This window comes from Cheilinus undulatus, linkage group 13 (assembly GCF_018320785.1).
Source record: "Cheilinus undulatus linkage group 13, ASM1832078v1, whole genome shotgun sequence".
Taxonomy (NCBI): Eukaryota; Metazoa; Chordata; class Actinopteri; order Labriformes; family Labridae; genus Cheilinus; species Cheilinus undulatus.
The window spans coordinates 17,154,090-17,169,549 of NC_054877.1; the positions used below are offsets into that span (position 1 = coordinate 17,154,090).

At 38.9% G+C, this 15,460-nt stretch overlaps 1 protein-coding gene across 3 annotated transcripts in view; it reads right to left on the reverse strand.

The window, feature by feature from the left end:
- rock1 (Rho-associated, coiled-coil containing protein kinase 1) overlaps window positions 1-15,460 on the reverse strand; it is a 59,189-nt gene that overhangs the window by 9,552 nt on the left and 34,177 nt on the right. For all 3 annotated transcript variants that reach the window (XM_041802498.1, XM_041802497.1, XM_041802499.1), the window contains exons 10-27: window positions 14,559-14,718; window positions 14,002-14,074; window positions 13,802-13,890; window positions 10,603-10,651; window positions 10,224-10,359; window positions 9,755-9,846; window positions 9,434-9,680; window positions 7,821-7,927; window positions 7,533-7,683; window positions 6,329-6,489; window positions 6,059-6,243; window positions 3,771-3,840; window positions 3,228-3,331; window positions 2,920-3,085; window positions 2,730-2,823; window positions 2,559-2,647; window positions 1,593-1,784; window positions 1,336-1,501 (exon numbers count right to left, since the gene is read on the reverse strand). In XM_041802498.1, coding sequence (XP_041658432.1) covers window positions 1,336-1,501; window positions 1,593-1,784; window positions 2,559-2,647; window positions 2,730-2,823; window positions 2,920-3,085; window positions 3,228-3,331; window positions 3,771-3,840; window positions 6,059-6,243; window positions 6,329-6,489; window positions 7,533-7,683; window positions 7,821-7,927; window positions 9,434-9,680; window positions 9,755-9,846; window positions 10,224-10,359; window positions 10,603-10,651; window positions 13,802-13,890; window positions 14,002-14,074; window positions 14,559-14,718 — 2,331 coding nt within the window. The remainder of the gene's footprint in view (window positions 1-1,335; window positions 1,502-1,592; window positions 1,785-2,558; window positions 2,648-2,729; window positions 2,824-2,919; window positions 3,086-3,227; window positions 3,332-3,770; window positions 3,841-6,058; window positions 6,244-6,328; window positions 6,490-7,532; window positions 7,684-7,820; window positions 7,928-9,433; window positions 9,681-9,754; window positions 9,847-10,223; window positions 10,360-10,602; window positions 10,652-13,801; window positions 13,891-14,001; window positions 14,075-14,558; window positions 14,719-15,460) is intronic.

Consider the following 15,460-nt stretch of genomic DNA (forward strand, 5'->3'; position numbering starts at 1 on the left):
GTAATGGAGCAATGTTACCTACCTAGTTTATGTAGCTTTGTTAGCTGTAGATTTAGCTATGTTAGCTACATTATCTACCTATCTATTGTAGCTTTGTTAGCTTTAGATTTAGCTACATTAGCTGCATTAGACTGTTTTCAAGGAGGACAAGTTTTTGCAAGTCAGGTCTTTAGCTTTCAACGTTTGGTAGCTTAACCCATACCTTAAAGGTGCAGCGTGTAATATTGGGAAAAATTAGCAGCATCTGCCGGTCAGTTTCTAGATTGTGATGCTGACTTCCGAGGATGAACATGAAACCCAGTGGAATTTTAAAAAAAATATGCATGTATTATTTTTACCCTTTTGTGGTACTGAAGAAAAATACAAAACATCCAAGATATATATATTTATATATATTAAGATAATAAAAACTAATCTAGATAGGCCTCATGACAAATAGAATTTTTTTTCTGATAAATAAAACTAGGCTTAATATTCCACACTGCACCTTTTACTCTAGCCGGAAGTCTAATTCAGTTTTATTTTGAAAGTTTGAGTGTGCATTTCCATTCCAATATATCCGGCGTCTAACTGTAGAGATCTGCAAGGGGGGTGTCTGAGGTCTTCTGTCTGCAGCCAGACCGTCTTGGAATTTTTAGGCACACAAAGAGCCTGTTCAGTGAAAACCGGCTATTATATTGTTGATATGCACAACGGTTCTCACACTGTGTTTAAAGGACTGAAATTTGCTAATTTGTTCATCCCCAAACTTAAAATTGTGTGTTTTAAGGACTGAATTTTTAGGTCTAAACTGCATTTATATATCAGTATCAGCTAAAATTAATTTTTAAGTATCAGTATATCTGCCAATGGCGAAAATCCAATATCATGCATCCTTAATTTTTTAGCCTAAGTTTTCCATCACAACACATCAACATAACCCCTATGTACTGACTACTGCTTGGTTTATTCACATTTATTTCTTATCCTTTAGCAAGTGCTAATTCAGCTTGTTGAAGACTCAAAGAGTGCGCTCACTATTTCTAGTGGTTAAGTCTCTTGGGTAGCTACCTAGGATTCATAACTTTGTCAAGCAGGGCTTGTGGTTATGTTGAACCTTCTCCCAGAACTAACTTAACTTTTGCCTACATTTATCTAAAATCATTACAGTAAAAATCCCTACAAGAACATCATGGATTTTTTTTTTTTAGACTCCTCAAATGGTTTTAAAAGAAACTCCCACTCTATTAATACATTTACATTTAATTTCTACATACTTTTATGGGATTCTAAATTTAAGAGAAAAGTCACTGATGATTAAAATAAATGCAAAAGCAGCAGTTCCCCATTTCCTACCTGCAATGTTGCTGTCTGTCTCATCAGTCTGTAGGCTGGTGACACTGGAGTTATCCATACGCTGCTGCAGGTCGTTCAGTTTCTCTCGGAGCTGCTCAATGTCACTCTCCTTGCTGTCCAGCTGCATCTGCAGCTCATTTCGATATGTGCATTCTTCCACCAGTTGCTGTTCAAAGAAAAACAATGATTTTTTTGGGTTAGCCAAAGTGTTTGGTTTTGCTTTTAACAGTCTTAATCATCCTTAGAGAGACACTCACTGCCTGCATCTCACTCAGCTCCTTCTGGTACTTAATGGCCATGTGGTTAAACTTCTCCTTCTCCTGGTTCAGTTCCAGCTGAAGCTTACGGTTCTCCTTCTCCTTCTTCCTCAGGTCAGCTGTGCTGCCCTTCTTCTTCTGGTCCAGCTTCATGTCCTTACGGTTCATGATCTCTGCCAGCTTGTTTACCGCCTGATAAATCAAGAGAGCAAACAATTAGAAAGCATAAGCCACAACTTGCATTATTAGTGTGAAAAAAGGCTTGGTAATTTCACACGTGAAAAAAAGCTTCCATTTGATTGGTCAATTAATTAATCAAAAAGCTTTTTGTTCGACCAAGATCACCCTGGTTGGCAATCCACAGTCACACAGAAAGGAGAGGTGATAAAAGGTGATGTCTGGTGGTCACTGAGTCATAACGAGGTAACTTTTTCCCACTCACCTCCGTAAATAAACGATGCATGCTGCCTGCTTTATGCTCGTAAATGACAGCATGAGCTGGATCAAAAGATCCTGTTATCAGTTAATGTTATAAATGAATGAAAAATGATGATCTGAGGTTATTTTGTAGGCTGTATCAGTTTAAAGTGTTACTGCGCCGGGATCACGGAGATCAAAGGCAGGCGCGCGCTCATCGTCTCTCATAAGAAATTTTTTTACTACGACGTGATGAGCCTAAAAAACATATTAATGCTTCCAAAGGCTTGTTATGTTCATTTTAGGATCATTTTGAGTACCAAGCAGGTGCAGTAAGGAGCCTGGATGGATTGAATTAGTCAAGAGGTGATTTTTTTTTCAAAGAATGAATGAAAAAAGTTTTTTTTTTAACCTAAACGACCAATTGATTAATTGGTGCCTGGGCACTATTTTGGTCAACCAACTTTTTCTTTGATTGACTACAGCCCTAGAAAATTCCCTGAAAATTTTGGGATTAAGTCAACATACAAGGACAACTAGCTTCTTTACCTGCGTCTTCAGTGTGCGCTCTGTGTTTAGGACCTTCTCATAGTTGGCCTTGATTGTATTTGCTATCTCCTCCTTCTGAGCTGCGTACTCTGCCAGGACAAAGAAACTCTGCTTGTAAAAATTCATAATTACAACTGAGAAAAGAGAGAAAGTTTAACACATGGGCAGTACCTTCATCCTGAGTTTGAAGTTTGTCACTTAACTCGGCCTTCTCCTTGCTGAGGTTCTCCACATCTTTGGTCAGAGTCTTATTAGATTCCTCAAGCTGCCAACAGTAAATGCCGTTAAAAGTTAAGCCACATGAAGAGATTGAGTAAAACGGTGGTAATTAAGTCAAGGTGACAATTCAGGTACTACTCACCCGTGCAATTGTTGCCTCCTTCTCCATAATGTCCTGCTTATGTCTGGCTGATGCTTTCTTGTTCTCCTGACTGAGCTCAAAGTACTGCTCCTCCTGAAGTGCCCTGGCGAGCTGCTCTGACTCCGCCTTTGTCACCGTCAGATCCAGCTGGGCAGACAGGGAGTCCCTTTGTGCAGGATAAAACATATTGGATAAGTTATACCACCTTGTCCTTTCAGTGTGATTGCTTTTATGATGGCTAAACAACAAAGAGAACAAAACATCAGGACACAGATTCATTAAGCTTGATATTTGGGTATGTTTCTTACCTTTCACTGCACAATTCCTGCACCTTTTTATGGGCCTCTTGTACTTGCCGGTTCCTTTCTTCGATCTCCTCTTTTAGTTCCTTGACCTGAGTTTTGTAAAGTGTCTAAGGGCGGACAGATAGACAGTTAGCCCACATTTTCAAACTAAATAAAAAGAGATAAGATAAGATAAGATAAAATAAGACAAGACTTTCTTGATAACCAGAAGGGAAATTCTGGCATTGCAGCAACACAACAGGTAGTGAAAATACGATAGAATTGAACAAATAACTAAATAAGACTTAAATAAAAATTAAATTAAATAAGGGAAAGTATGTGTATACAATTCACATTCCTTTCCAGGGATAGTAAACAAAGTGATGTGTTTGTGTGAGTGAAAGTGAAATGGTACACTTGTTGGCAGCAAGTTATTTACAGAGAAGTGTTATGCCATGAACATGACGTAGTGCAAAGAGGTCAAGTAGAATGGTATGTTACATGTGCACATGTGTACACATGTGTACATGTACAAAAAGGACTGATGCTTTGCAGACTTGAACTTACAGAAAAATACTGTTCGGCCTCGAGCTGGTCCTGAAGTTCCCTCATCTGTCCCTCGTTGCCTCGGTACTGTCTGCAGATACATTAGGCATTTCATTAAGAACATCAACCCAGCTATTCAGGTAATTATACACTCTGATTGACTTTCCAGTCACCCTTTGCCTTGAAATGTTACTAGCAGCCCATCCAGCAGTACTGGCTGTGGTACTAGGCAGAGGATTAGCAGTCAAGTGCATGGAGCTGGACACAGAGTAAACTCTAATCCTCTGATGTAAACACTGTCGCAGAACAGCTTTGGCAGAGTCGCCCTCTAAGCTGCAATAATAGCACTAATTTGAAAATCACAGGCAATTGTGGGCCAATTTACGCCTTGACTTCCAAAGAGCATTACTGGCCTGTGCAACAGGAGCAGGGAACTAAAGCTCCTGGCTGGAACTACTGCCAGCTATTATAAGAGTAAAATTAACTGGCACAAATGACCTCAATACTGGAAACCTAGTCCAATTTTCTTCTGATGACCTAAAGCTCCTGTAAAGGACTTCAAGTTTTAAGATACAAATCCTTTTTGTACATAGTCAAGGCTTTCCACAAGCATATAGAGATTTCAGCCAGTGTGAAGGAGTAGTCAGCTAAGGGGGTCTTAAGGGGTGTAGAGCACCAGGCCCTCTCCCCAGGAGAAGCCCATGGCGTTGTTTGACCACAGATAGCTAGATTAGAGTTCTACATCAATACATAGCAAGCACATGCAACTTTTAAATGCTTACTGTGCAGCCAATATGTGTTGTTACCATGTTTTATTGTGGAATCCCCAACAGTCATAAGTGATAATGATGCTGTCAATTTCTCACACTAAGATGCAATAATCTCTCCTTTATTGTACTACATATTCATCACTGATTGCTCCTCTTTGCATAGAGTGCTTGCATGTCTACACACCTGCACAGTAAGAGGAAGGGATGAGACAGAAAAACAGGCATCTTTCCCAGAATGCAATGCTTAGAGCAAAGGCGAGTGCTTCTAAATGTGCAGGAAAAGTGAGTTGCGACTTGTTGGTAAAATGTTTTTATGAAGTCAACAACAGGAAAAGTAGCTACTGTAACTAAGCAGCTAGTTGGATATAAAAGGGATTTTTCTGTATTTTTTGACTTAGATTGTAAGAGGTATTTGGCGATAGTAGTGCCATTAGCCTACAGTGATTTCAGTGACAACAGAACACCCTTGGGAAAGCAAGGCACATAGCACCATAGATGAGTATAGCTGCACCACGCAATTTAATGAGTTTTAGGAAAAAAATAGGCCAAAACACATTGCGGGCATAACTGCATGCAATATCAAAGGGTTTCATTTTTTACCCAGACATCCTCAGTGTTTGGCACTATTTTGCAATGCAACTGATAGAGAGAGAGACGTGCTGCTGGGGATTCCAGCTACGTTCTCTTCTACTTCAGCGTATTTACACAGATGGGTATAGGTTCTTTGCAGATGACGTCAAACAGCAGTGGATTACCCTCCATGGAGGGCAAGAAATTATTTTTACATAGAGAGACACTACCAGAAAGACCATGTTTGAGCTGTTTACGACTATACCAAGCGTTCAAAGTGTGAAAATAAAAACATTCTTCATTTTCAGGACATAATCTACTTTTATGTCATGAAAGTAATGAATTATTCAGGCAAAAAGTTTTTAAAAGTCACAGAGAAATGGCAGCATAAAGTGTAGGAATTGTGTTCAATGTATATAATTTAGAAATTTTCTGATAAGTGCTGTGAACAGGTCCATTTGAAGCTGTTAAGTACCAACTTTTGTTCTGTTTCTATTCATTCCTAACGACTGTCTCCAACTGCCTGACCCCCAACAGACATTCTGTAACACATGATTGTAAACAACCAACAGCTGCTCTGCAGACAATATCGCCTAGCTTCTCTATGCGCATCCTGTTAGTTTGGTAATGCTCACTGATATCAATAGAGGCTAATAGCACTTCTATCGCCAAGCACCTCAAACAATCCAACTTCAAAAATACCAAAATATATCTTAAAGTCAGCAGCTGGCATTTATGGAAAGCCATGCACAGTTAGGTAATCTTTCTGATGTTAATTAATAATTTAATGTCTTTTCCATCTCATTATGATGCATTCTTTAATAAAAGCAAAGCAATTTCAAGACTGGAGTAAACAAAATTCGAGGTTATTAATTGATTTGTTTTACAGTAGTTGCCCTTTTCATCTATTATTAGCAAGATAAATGAAAACAGAAAAGTGGACATGTCCAGTGCCTTAATTTCACTTACTTGGTCAGCTGAGCCAGCTGGAACTCCAGTGAGCGTTTACTCTCCAACGCCGCGTTGGTCTCCTGTTTGAGCTGCTTCTCTGAAACCCGAAGACGATCCACCTCCTGCACGCGGCTCTTCACGTCGCTCTGAGCCTGCACCCGCTTGCTTGACTCCTGTTCTATCTGTATCCTCAGATTCTTCACCTGGAGGAGGTAGACATAACGGTTTATTTCATTTAGCTGAATATTTAAAAGGACTTCAAAAGCCATAGTTAGACGGATTACTCACCTCATCTTCCAGCCGTTCTTTCTGCTTCATCAGCTGCTCCATCTTTTGCACAGACTGCTTCAGGTCGAACTCCAACATGGAGCACTGCTTCTCAACCTCCACCACCCGGCTTTCTGCTCGCATCCTCGCTCCGTTCTCCTCAGACATCTTCTGCTGGACAGCTGGTGTGGGACAGAAATAGCATTCATTTCTTTGCTCTATTGCCAACTGACTGAAAATCAACAATTCTTTTAACTTTTCAGATCTGATCAGATCAGTGTATACTTGTAATTTTGCAACCTTGAACTAGCAGTCTGTTAAAATATGACTAATTCTGAAAGACCCTTTACATATCTAATAACTATGTGCATACACTGAAGAGCAAAGCACATTTACGTGCTATTATGTTTACATGGGGATTGCCATTTTCTATCTATAAACACTACCGGGGAGGCTGCTGGAGTGCAGGGTCAAAGACAAATTCCCACAATGGGACAACAAAGTTTGGTGTATCTATTCTTATCCTATTGTATCGTATCTTATCAAGCTGTGATCAGGTATGTCTGAAAAACAGCTCAACACATCTGAAAGAACTGGATCAACTTGAAATCTGATTACCAGCAGCTAATGTGCCTTTCTATCTTTATTTTCTCTCAATTATCTCTAACAAAGAAATGTCTGTAGCTACTTTTATAACAAATTAAACTATTTTCTAAGGAGAAAAGTGTTTTTGAATGGAAACAGCAAACAGATGCATGACAGAACAAATCGCAGATGAAAACACGCTTCAAAATCTAATAAAAATCTTTTTTTCGTAAATAAAAAAATACAAGTCAAGTGATTTCAATTAAAAATTTGTTTGGAAGGAAAAGGAACACAACTTAAAGAAAGCTGCAGTCTGTTTCAGCTAGCTGTAGGTGCATGGTAACAGTCACCAGATTTTCAAATTACTGCAAAAACGATTTTGAAATCTATCTTTAATATGCATGAGGTGATGTCCTGACATGCTGACTGGCTCAGTCCTTTAATTCCACCAACCCAAACATTGCCTGCAGCTGAGTCTGATCAGATGGCAGACGGGGACCATGAAACAGGAAAACAAGGTCACAGAGGAAGTTATAGAATAAAATGGGGAACTCAAACTAGAAGACAGAATAGTTCTAGTGTGAATCAAAGAACAAAATAAAAGAGGGGAAGGGCATGTTCTGGTACACAGCTGGCATACCGTTCATGGCAGCTGATTTGGCTTCTTCAATAGACTCATATTTGTCGGTGAGCTGTGCCCGTGTCACCCTGTGCTCTGTCTGTTCCTGCTCCAGACGCTGCTGCAATGTCTTCAGCTTGTAGTTCAGGTCGATCTCCATGTTGTTCTTTTCCTGTGGAGAGGAGGAAAACAACATGAAGCTGCTATTATCTCATCAGAAACGCACTAAATAACAGCAATTCCCTAAAATTCTACAGGGTGGACACACTCTATATATGCTTAAATACTATCATTACTTGTAGTGTATACCTTCTCCAGGTTGTTGCTCCTCTCCTGGGCCTGTTTACGTTCTGCCTCCACTTTGGAGAGGCTGACCTTTAAGTTTTTGTTGTCTTCTTGCAGCCCTGCCATCCTCGCTGAGAACAGAAGATAAAGACACAATCACAAACATGCCTTGATAAGACAGAAATCAGTTATTATGATAAACTCCTTTTTATTATGACCATTAAGTTCATTTTATCTGTCTAAAAGCTACAAAAGAAAATCTTTATAATTTAACCTCCTGAGATCTTATAGGAGGACATTGCTACATTCTGACATTCCAACAACATAGTAATAAATTCTGCTATCAGAGTTGTAGAGATACATGTCAACAATTTCCAAAAAAGTGAAAGTAATTTTCTTGGAATGTCTAGAGAATTTGCTCCCAAATTTGTTACAAATTAGTTTTCTGAACTTTTTTGGCATTATGTTTGTATATTTTGGACCGCTGACTTAAAGTTTTGGGGGACAGTGTGCTTTTCCGCATTATCACAGGAGTTTGAGGAATATATGTGTACGTTTTGGGGAATTTGATTGGAATTTTCCAAGAAAATTTTCCTGATTTTGCATGGACTTTTTAGGGATTTTTTTGAGGGAACATATCTGGATATCTTCCAGAATTTTCAATGTGATTTTGGGGGCATTTATTTGTATTTTTTTGTGAATTTGATTAGAAATTTGGGGGAATTTGTTTAAAGATTTTCAGGCATTTCTCTGGCATTTTGGAGACAATGTTCTGTAAATCTTTACATTATCTAGAAAAGCTTAATGAAACAATTAACGAATATTCAAGGACACTTTTGCGGAATTTCTGAATTTTCATATATTCTTTGGTTAGGTCTTAGAAATTTTAGGGCATTTAGGATTTTTTAATGTTTCAGGAATCTCATTATTTTAAATGGAATTTTCCAGGATCTCCAAAAATTTAAGTTGATTTAAGTTCATAACTGGCTTTTACAAGTTCTTGTGGTCCCTCGGCAGAAAAAGGACTACACTGTATGTCTTTGAATGACTGACACTAGTTCTTTCTGACTGGACAACCCCTTATCAACTGGCCAAAACAAACTCAAAATAAATGACATTTTTTATTTGTAAAGTCTGTATGTTTTTGTGTGTTGTCCACTAAGAAAAGCCTTTTGTGCTCACATACATACATTGTTTTGGGTGGAAACTACTACCTGTTCAAAGACGAGGGTTAGGTTTCATACTTATCAGTTTCTACTGATCCCAAGAAAATGTGAGAAACTTAAAGTGCATTACAATTAAACACTCAGGTCTCAGGAGGTTAAGAAAGTAACCTACTACATTCAACACCCTACTTCCCTGCTACTTCTTTGACTTTCATAAGCTTGTGTCTAATAAAAGAATCTTCTGTCTGATAAATCAGAGACTAATTTGACTGCTGTGGGCGTCTTGAAGGCTTTGGCATATGGGACAGCTTTAATTTCTGCAGCTGTCAAATGACTGGGCTCAAATATCTAAATGAGGGATAACTTAAGGAAATATTTTTAAACATGTGGAGAGAATTTATCATCTTGAAATCCTGCCCTGGAAACTAACATCAAATTAACTTGTTAAGGATTTTGCAGTCATTATCTCACCTTGCAGCTCCCTGATCTCCTCCGAACCCTGGCTATAGTTCCTCCGCTCTGAGTCCAGCGTGCTCTGAAGAAGCAGGAGCTCCTTCTCCAGCTGGGCCTTCTCCCCCTCTGCGGCACGGCTCCTCTCCTGCAGCTCGCGGTTCAAGCTCTCCAGTTGGCTCACAGTCTTGCCCATCTCAGTGTGGCTTTTCCTCAATCTCGCTGCCGTATCAGACTCTGCACGCAGGAGGTCGTTGGCTTCTTCCAACTGGGATTAGAGGAGAGGAAAGTTCATTCATTGCTCTCCACATTGTGCTGGCTGTATGAGTGTCTATTTCATACCTGATTCTGCAGCTGGACGATCTTGTCATTTGAGGCCTGAGAGTTCTGGCTGATCTTCCTCATATCTTCAAGCTGCTCCTTTAAAGTTGAAACTAGAAAAAAAACAGATTGGAAATTGATTAAGAGGGGATTCATTTAGTCATAATTTTAACTCTAGACAAGATCCAATTAAATTTCCTGCCTAAAATCAGGTTAAGAGTTGCATACAGAAAATATCATACTTTTAAATTCAACAGTTTATAGCTGCTTGGCAACTGTTGCATGATTTAAAAGCAAACTACTTTCTTACCTAGCTATGACCAAGATGAAGATTACTACAGAAAAAAGGCTCTTTACTGTAAGAAATACTACTGAGAGTAAAAAGGATTAACATACTGCAAAATAGTTGCTCAACTGCTGCCCTCATCTCTGCTTCACTCTGCAATTATACCTCAATTGCCAAGTGTCTGCAGCACCTCATTATCCTTACCCTCATTCTCTAGATTGCGTCTCTTCTCTGCCTCCTGGTCAGCTTTTCTTTGGTACTCTGTGAATTTGTGCTGCAGCATGATCTTGTCCTTCTCCAGCAGAGACATGCTGGCCTCGGTCGTCTTCCTCAGGTTTGCCTGTGGCAAGAAAATGCAAAAGCAGCTGTGATGTGGCAGGAAAAGGCCCATCCTTAATCTAGCCTCAGACTTTAACAGTAATTTTCCAACCACTTAAACATGACTCCTAATTTGCTGCTAAAATAAAAGCTCCAGCGCATGTTTTTTGCGAGGATATTGTTCCCAATCAAATCAGCAAACACCATGCCTTTAATTATGCACTGCAGAGGAATGCTGAGATGAACAAAGCGGTGTGCTTTTTACCTCTTCATCCAGTTCTTTCATGATCTTGTCAATCTTGGTGCTTGATGCCCTGGAGAGAAAATATTTCAAATAACACATTATTACATTGAATGTTGAACTTCTGTGTGCAACAGTGCTGAAACTGATCACAGCTGATCTGAGACATAAAGGCTGCATGTGATGAGAAGGTAATTATCCTTTTAATGACACTTAGACAAAAAAACAAGGAAAGTAGGAGTTTTGGTAACTTATTTTAAAAGATGAACTTTTTGCATAACACTTTATTTGAAGGGGTATGCATAAGACTAACATGGCACCTGTCATTCACATATAGTAGGCTTTATCACATTTATGAATGTTGTCATCAAGTGTCATTCAGTCAATTATGTCACCTTTTATGCAAAGTTGACATTCTTTTTATCCTTTTTGCTTCTTTGTAAAGTAAGTAAGGGTTGTAGCCATCGGTCTTAGACTAACATAAAGACTGGAAACAACAGCGGAGAGTGGGGTAAGATCCAGTTTTAGCTTTAGCAATTGTTGCAAAAGCTAACTTGGCTATGCAGACAATGTAGATACGTAGCTTAAGTAGTTGCGTTCTGAGCTTAGCTTTAGCCCTGTCAGCTATGTAGCTTAAGCAGCTAAGGCTGGCCACACACTACAGGATTTTAAGCCCGATTTGAGGCAAGATTTGCCTCCCCCAATGATTGTGGGGGCATATCCCGGTCTTGACAGACATCCTTGTTTGTTTATTTTTTCTAAAGTCACGTGATCACGCAAGGCCACTGGCAGGTTGGGAGGTGTGTCGTCTCCAGTGATCTGAAAGTCTGGCTGACTTGTCTGGTTTGTGCATTCAGACAATTAAAGATGAAAAATCGTTTGACATTGTCTTTATGTCTGTGGTCTGCCACGTTTTTAAAATCATTTCAGATTTAAAAATCGTCTAGTGTGTGGCCGGCCTAACAGACTATGTAAACTATGCTGGCTGTGTTAGAATGTTTTCATGGAGGATGAGCTTTCTTCCTGTAAGCAGACTTTTTACTCAGGTTTATTAGTTTAATTAGGTTTTTGACAACAACAACATTTTGTTAAAGCATTTTGATATCCTAGCCATTATCTTAGCCTTCAACCTAACCCGAAATGGAAGTTTAATCTGATTTTATTTTAAACGTTTTAGCATGTATTTCCATTCTGTGATACACGGCGTCTAAGATGAATGGTCATGACAGTGGCTGTCAGAGATGAAGGGTCTGCAGCCAAACTGTCTAGGAATAATGTGGAGAGCATAATATTGCTGATATTTTGACACACGTTTCAGGTTAAAGTATTATTGCACCTGCAAATTGAAAATTACATTAGGCCATATTGCAATTTGCTAAAAATTTTGATTAATTGCTCAGCCTCAGTGTGTGTGTATGTATGGACATCTGTGCAAGTCAGAAGATAATTCAGTCTATTTTAAACATTTTTACAGAAGTTCTCATGGAATTGCACACATGGAAATGGTTATGTGTCAATATTTCATCATGCATGGTTTCTTTGTTTTCAAATAATGCTTTGACTTTTCTGGTTCATTGCACCATGTCTGTATTTATCAGCCAAGTATCAGCTAGCAGCTGCATGTGACAACAACCAGAGACTTAACATTACTATGGCAATAGCCTTGTAATGTTGTTATCATGTACTGTGTAGCTGTAAATGCAGCCAAACAAACTCCTTTACAGAGCACTGTGTTACTGTGTCCCAAGATAGTCCTTAATGGACATACCCCATTTGCTGTTTTGTCTTTTTTCCCCGGAGCCCCCCTAATGGTATCTAAGAAAAACTGAACCCTGCACAAATTTTAAAAAGTGATAGACAGCAGACCAAAAACTTCATCAATTTTAACTGCTTTTGGACAAACTCCTAAGAAAATAGGTCTACATATGCTTATCATACCAAAAAGTGTTTGTATAAACTAGTTAAGTTTTGCCATGATAATGATTAATATGCCAATCTAATTTTGACAACCTCAGAGGCCCCTGAGATCTTTTGCAGCCACCTTAAGTTCCCCAGGTTGGGAGCCAATGCATTAAATGATCAGTGTATGTATGTTACATATTCAGCACTGTTAAAACTTGTAAGAGAAAAAGCAAACTTGTAATTCACAGTAAGACTTCTATTTTGTGTAACAGAAGTCAATGACCGTTTGGTGGGGAAGGTAACAAACACTGCAATGATGAAAAATGATGCAGCTTTTGATATTTACAGAAAATGAGCTGAGGATAATCTGTATTTATCTAAATAATGTTATCTATTTTTCACAATATGCTACTTTGTGATACTTAGGAGATTACGAGTACTAGGTGTCTTATGGGAAAATGGTCTGTAGATATATGGTGTAAACCAAAACTACAAATATATTGACGTATAAATAATAGTTGAAATGTACTGTAGTTTCTTATGTCAGGTATAAATTAAGCAGTCAGCAGAGATGATTATGTTCAAAGCTGCTCTCAGGAACTTCCCCTTTAGCTCTAGAGAATGGAGGGTTTAATGCCACTCCAGAGGAGGACAGAGCTTTTTTTTCGTTCAGCAACTTTGTTGAAACTAAGAACAATATTCCGTTTTTGTTTTACTGCCCAATTTATGATGACTTTGGGGGTGTACTTAAGGAAAATGTATCCCATTAATGTGAATATTTTTCTAGTTGGAAAAACAGAAAACGTGTGTTTCAGAGAAGGAAACTGCTTTGTGGAAGATTTTACCTGCAAAGTCTGGGGGGGGGTCCTAATCAGATTTTTAAAAGCACTGTCTAAAAAGGATTTGAAGTTTATCTAACTGCCTCTATTGTTTTATTTTGAATTTTGGTGCTCTCTTACCTTTAGTGTTGCAAATTGAGGATGTGACACATTATTAAGATGTTTTAATGTTAACTGTAGTGCTTTTAAATGTGCAATGTGAGTCATAGACAACTACAGAAAAGAAAAGTTAGATTATAAATCTCCCTCTCTTTTTGGCCAATCAATTTCATGACAAAAATCTTGTTGAAGCAAAGTGGGACACTGCTAAAATATCTGGTTTATGATCCTGTTTCTTATACAAACAACACAAGGAAACACAAGATCACAACATTTTAAGGCTCTGAAATGCTGTCTTTTTTGGATCTTGCCTATGAGATCAAAGATTTTCATCCCATTCATGTTTCAAATCTTCATTTACAAATTAACATCCTGCTCCATACCTGCATTTCTGCTCCAACTCATCCTTCAGCTGCATCTCGCTGTGGAGCTGCTCCTCCAGCTGGTAGATTTTTTTCTGCAGGTTCTCCAACTATACAGAGACAAACAAGAAACACAGTCAGATCTTCAATGAAGCAATAAGGGAATTTAAAATCACTGGAGGAGACACTCTACATCTTTAGAAGTATTTTAGTCTACTTACATGACTTTTGTCTTCTTTTGCAGAGCTGCTATGTTTGTCACTGGTCTTTGAGGAGGCGGACCTGCGCAAAAGACTGCACACAAACACATATTGTGTTATTTATGCCATCACAAAAGTTATATTGAAACAAAGTGTCAAAATCAAATCTACTACTTGTGCCTTAAGGTCTTTAGTTGAATAAGACAGTGAAGACAGAGTAGAAAATGAGGGCGATAGAGTGGTGAATGAAATGCGGGACAGGAGCCACAGGTTGGATTTGGACCTAGACTACCCAGTTGGAAGATTCTAGACTCTTGCAACCTGAAACTACCAGTATTTTATATATGCCTTTATGGGACTATTATAACAGAGATAAAGGGGTATTTGCAGACAAACAAAGGGGTTATTTATTGGACATTTTAACATGAACAGTACTGACTGAACAGCATCACATATCATGAATGCATCATTTTTTATGTATGTGAAAGTTTGTGGACAGTTCAGTTTTACAAGATTCACAAATAAAATCTTCACTTTGAGTCCAATCATAGTTTAGGGGTAAAATCCATTAGACTTACTGCTGATTGCTGTAGTAAGTGAAGCCCACAAAGGGGAGCTGGTTGCCCACAAAGGCCTTTGGTATGGGGAAGGTTTCCTCCTCACCCCGATCCTCCTCAATGTCGTCGAAGTTACTGGTGTCGATGTCACTGCTCAGCTCAGGCACCACAGGGGCAGCCGCTATACACAGGGTAAAAAAAAGTGCTGGATTCATGATGACAGGCCACTTCAGTTCATCGAGTACAGAAGGCTGTCTGTGAGAATACTGGTTTCAAAACCCACCTCTGAAATGACGTGGAAGTCTTTAAATACACATGAGAAACCATACATTCGCAATGGATTTCTTCAAACACCTTTGGTACGGTTAAGGGTCATTATTAAACTTTCTTATGTCCTGCTTTTTTGGCCTTAGTTATCAGTTTACATGTTTTCTTCTACTTTTATAATGTACATCTGTATTTTGAGGTATTAACCTTCAAGACAAACAAAGGCATAGAGACATATCTTTAACTCTTCTCTGTATCACTTTTTCTGCATCACAGCCCATTCTTTGAATCCCTCTTTAAAACACAGGAAAGCGGCCAGAGAGCAGAGCAGCTCAGCCAGTGGAACGGCACCAAAGTGCTGACATCAGCCTGGTTAAGTATTAAATATAAAGCCACTAAAGAACTGACTGTAGCTCCTGGATTTAGCTTTACTTTTAAATCTCTCTCTGCTCCAGTGTCAATCCTGGCGCATTAGCCTTCACATTCCCCTGCAGTTGGCCTCAAAAAGTACCGCACTGCCAATTATGACTCCTGAGCAGGAATCACGTTTAGTCTTGGAAAGGATGCTGAATGAATGGCTCGTCCACAAGAATTTCCTGCAACTGTCTGTAGTAGGTCAGATGGAAAACATGATCTCTAGGCTGCAGGGCTGCAGT